This window comes from Telopea speciosissima, chromosome 3, assembly GCF_018873765.1.
Source record: "Telopea speciosissima isolate NSW1024214 ecotype Mountain lineage chromosome 3, Tspe_v1, whole genome shotgun sequence".
Classification (NCBI taxonomy): domain Eukaryota; kingdom Viridiplantae; phylum Streptophyta; class Magnoliopsida; order Proteales; family Proteaceae; genus Telopea; species Telopea speciosissima.
In genome coordinates this window covers 54,928,937-54,933,092 of record NC_057918.1, presented here as the reverse complement: position 1 = coordinate 54,933,092, position 4,156 = coordinate 54,928,937, and the positions used below count along the sequence as shown (strand labels likewise).

At 38.2% G+C, this 4,156-nt stretch overlaps 1 protein-coding gene across 1 annotated transcript; it reads left to right on the top strand.

Annotated features, from left to right (window-relative positions):
• The first annotated feature begins 394 nt into the window (after positions 1 to 394).
• LOC122653893 (protein ASYMMETRIC LEAVES 2-like) lies at positions 395 to 3,077 on the top strand. The gene is made up of 3 exons (XM_043847850.1): positions 395 to 534; positions 1,559 to 1,679; positions 2,208 to 3,077. The coding sequence occupies exon 3, from the start codon at positions 2,300 to 2,302 to the stop codon at positions 2,936 to 2,938; it is 639 nt and encodes a 212-aa protein (XP_043703785.1). The 5' UTR covers positions 395 to 534; positions 1,559 to 1,679; positions 2,208 to 2,299; the 3' UTR covers positions 2,939 to 3,077.
• Positions 3,078 to 4,156: the final 1,079 nt, after the last annotated feature.

Genomic DNA, 4,156 nt, shown 5'->3' with positions numbered 1-4,156 from the left:
AAAACCCTAACCTTAAAAAGTACACAAATGCCCCTAGCCCAAAAAATGCCCTAAAAAACTGAGCTAGACCAAAATACAACACATGGCTCAAAAGTACTCATTTCGAAGATCTCGGCGAGCCCAACACAACTCCAACTTTTGGCATGGAGCCCCGCCATTTTTCGGCATTTCAAGATTGTTTTGAGGTCGAAATGGCTCTCCAAAGATCTTAATCGCACTTTCTGGACCAAATCAGACTTCACCAACAACAACATTTTCCGGATAGAAAATAAAAAAGGGGAAAGAAAAAGTTAGAAAAGAAAATAGGGAAGGGAACGACAAGTAGCTGGCAAATGGCAATAGAATAGAAAAGGGTAATAAGTTTGATTTCAGAAACGACAACTTGCTCTTTAAGTTCACTGCGTGCGTGTGCATATGTGTATCTGTGCATTTGCATTAAGGGTTTTGACGGTTTGTGTTCGTAGCAGAGATGAACAGCAGGAGAAGAGCACACCACGCTGAGTTTTGCTTTCTCCCCGATTCCTTAGCCTCAGGGTGAGGGCGCCCACTTTACTCTCTCTCTCTCTCTCTCTCTCTGTTCTTTTTATCAACCTTTCTGTGCTTACTTTCTGCTGTTTTCTTATAATCTTTTTCTATTCCACTTATCTTATTTACTTCCCAACAAACTCACTAAATCACTTCTTTTTCTTCTTCTGCTTCGTGTTTTCCGGCGAATCAGAGATTGTTGAATGTGAAGTGTGTAGAGAGAAGGGAAGAGAGACGACTCTGAGAAGTGAAGAACGTGGTTGTGAAAAGGGGGAGGAGAGTTGATAACTGAAGGAAAAAAGAGGAGTAGAAAAGAAAAAGAGCTTTTTCTAAGTCTTCCAACATCGAAGTGTGAGCGGAAGAAAGGTTTGGAGCTGAAATCTAAGGAAATCTTATATTTTTTTAATGTGTACACGTACATTAACAATGTAAACTTGTAGGGCATTTCTAGGTTTGACTGAAAGAATCGAGATGACGAAAACGACTACTACATGTAGAGATACAAAAAAAAGAAGAAATCTCATCTCTCTCTCTCTTGGCCTCCTCTTCATACTTTCTTTCTCCATTTTTAGTCTTCGTGTACGAAGTGTTTTAATATTATTTTTATATCTTCAAAGATCCTATCTTATCTTAACTTTACAGACAAATGAAGGAATAGTCATCAGATGCAGGTAGGGTCTGCTTCGGAACGTGACCCATTGTTTTCTTTTTCCTTCTCGATTTCTCTCCTCCCCACTTCACTTTCACGCGATCCGATTAATCCAAAATTAACTCCCACTCCCTCTTCCTCGAAACCCTAAAAAAACTCTTCTTCTCCCTCCTCCTCCTTTCCAGCTTTGAATCACAGAAATCACATATTTCCGGCATATATCTCATCCGATATTCATTCTCTCTCTCTCTTTCGTCTTCTTCTTTTTTTGGCGCCCCAAGAGTACTTGTAAAACCTTTACCTTTTATTATTTCCTTTCTTTTGGGTAACAGTTTCTAATCTACTAATTTTATTTGGTGTGGTGTATATGAGAATATTCAGTAGGAATCGGTCGTGAATCGAATCTCTCCCCAACAAACCCGCAAAGTTCAGGAAATAGGAGACAAAGAAAGAGAGAGGTTGTAATCATAATATCATATCAAATCCCAGCATCGGATCTGCAACGGTACGTAATCTTCAAGAAACAGAAAAATAAATAAATAAATAAAGTTTCTATTTTATCTTTTTGACATTCCTCTCTTCCTTATATTATTTTCTTTAAAATATCATCTTTGACGATCAGTTAAGCGAGTTCCTCCATTTCTCTACGAAAATTACAGCTTTGCCACTCATCACCGCCTTTCCTCCTTACGGTATGTCTCTCTCTGGTTTTCTTCATTCTTTCTTTCTCTATGGGCTTACTCAGATGAGGAAGAATAAGATATATTTCAGCGACTCAGTTGCACGTCATCTATCCTTACTATCAATTTATATATATATATATATATATACCTCATCTTAATTAGTCCCATTAAATGCAATTTCTTGTCCAGAGATTTCAATTTTTTCCAATCCCAACTTTTCATTGATTCTCACAAATTAAGGGGTTCTTTCTGTCTCGTTTCAATCTCATGGAACTACTAAAATTTGCATATTCTCCCTCTACCTTTTCTAAACTCAGCTACTTCATGCATAATTTTCTTCTTCTTTGCAGTTGGACTTGCACCAACTTCAACTACCAGTAGGAGAAAAATTAAATAGAAAAGAAGGATAAGGGGAAAAGAACAATTAGAGACTGATTAGTTGATGGCTTCATCATCTAATTCCCCTTGTGCCGCATGTAAATTTCTCCGGCGAAAGTGTCAGCCGGAGTGTGTCTTTGCTCCGTATTTCCCACCGGACCAACCACAGAAGTTTGCCAACGTGCACAAAGTCTTCGGTGCCAGTAACGTAACAAAGCTGCTCAATGAACTCCACCCTCATCAACGAGAAGATGCAGTCAATTCTCTCGCTTATGAAGCCGATATGCGGTTGCGTGATCCGGTTTACGGTTGTGTCGGGGTGATTTCTCTCCTTCAGCATCAATTGCGTCAACTGCAAATGGATCTTAGTTTTGCTAAATCTGAGTTATCCAAATACCAGAACGTCGGCATCACCGGACATGGTCTAATCGCCGCTGCTGCTGCCGCTGCAGCAGCCAATCATCATCCTCAGATTGGGATAAGTCTCTTGAGTGGTAGTAGAGACCATCATCACCATCACCAAAACCACTATCAATTCTTCTCTAGGGACCAACAACAAGCCATGAGAGGTTTTGATGCTAACAATGCTTATGATGCTACTAGCCTTATGGCCTTGAATGCATCAGCAAGTATAGGGCAGTTGGGTCAATTCCAGCAGGCCCGAGCTGCCGGCGACGATCTCCGAAGCATTGGGCCATCTTAGAATGTAGCTCTCTATGGATCATTAAGTACTTTCCCAACTCCATTTCAGAGGTAAAATTTTCTCTCTGTGTCAAAATTTTTATCATCTTATGTATGAGACTCTGGGTACTCCTTAATAAACAATACGCATGTCTGTTATATATCCTGGGGTTTGATTATCAAAAAAAAAAAATCCTGGGATCAATTAATTGAATTTCATAAGTTGTATCTATATATATATATATAGATAGAGAGAGAGAGAGAGAGAGAGAGAGAGATTATTAGGGTTTTTGGTGGGTGAAAAATGGAAAGCTGGAGTCAAAATATGTTCACCATGAACAATCAGCTCAAAAAATTCAGAGTAAACATTCATTGCAGTGTTGGTTGTCATGCCAGGCCTCGAAGGATTGGGTTTGAGTGACAGAGAGAGAGAGAGAGAGAGAGAGAGAGAGAGAGAGAGATGGATGGTTGAAGACAATTAAAGAAATATGATGCGATCTTAATAGTATTTTGTTTTTGTCAATGTACAAGTTTGGCTTCTTGTTTAGTTCAATTTCTTCTTTTCTGGCCTATCATCTTTCTTCTTTGAGTTCTTTTGTCCACAGTTGTACACTTGTACTGACTGCTTCGTATTACAGTAAAAAAAAGGTCGTTTAATAGGCCCTCCTACATGCACGCCTTGCGGACCTTTTTTTTTTTTTTTTTTTTTTTTTGCTTTCCCTTCCCCGGCCCTTTCTTTTGGGTTTTTTTTTTTTTTTTTTTTCAGTTTTTTTGTTTTTTGTTTTTTTTTGTTTTTGGGTTATGGAGCTATCAAGAGTTCAAGACCATAGTATAAGAGAGCTTTTGGACCTTTTGGAACAATAATTGCAATGCGAGATCTTAATTTCAAAATCCCATATATTTTGTATAAGTTCGCTGTTGGACCTTTTGCCACCATGCTTATCAGATACCATATATTTTGTATAGTCTTAAGATTTTGTAGTCTTAAGATTGTCATCATTAAATGAAAGATGGAAGTTTATAGGGAAACTCATTCTTTCTCAAGACCAGTACAAAAGGAAAAATGGCAGGGGAATCTATATATTAATATGCGACAAAGTGGTGGCAACATCATAATATGGTTCCCAAATTGCTGATTGACCAGAAAAAATCATAAAATTGTGAACAGAAGGAAGCATATATAGTATAAGAATCCTAAGTAAGCACATTATTGGATCATCATGAAAGAATGAATGGATAG

What these genes read in the sequence shown, in the direction of transcription:
- LOC122653893 (XM_043847850.1), top strand. Translation starts at nt 2,300, where the DNA reads ATGGCTTCATCATCTAATTCCCCTTGTGCCGCATGTAAATTTCTCCGG.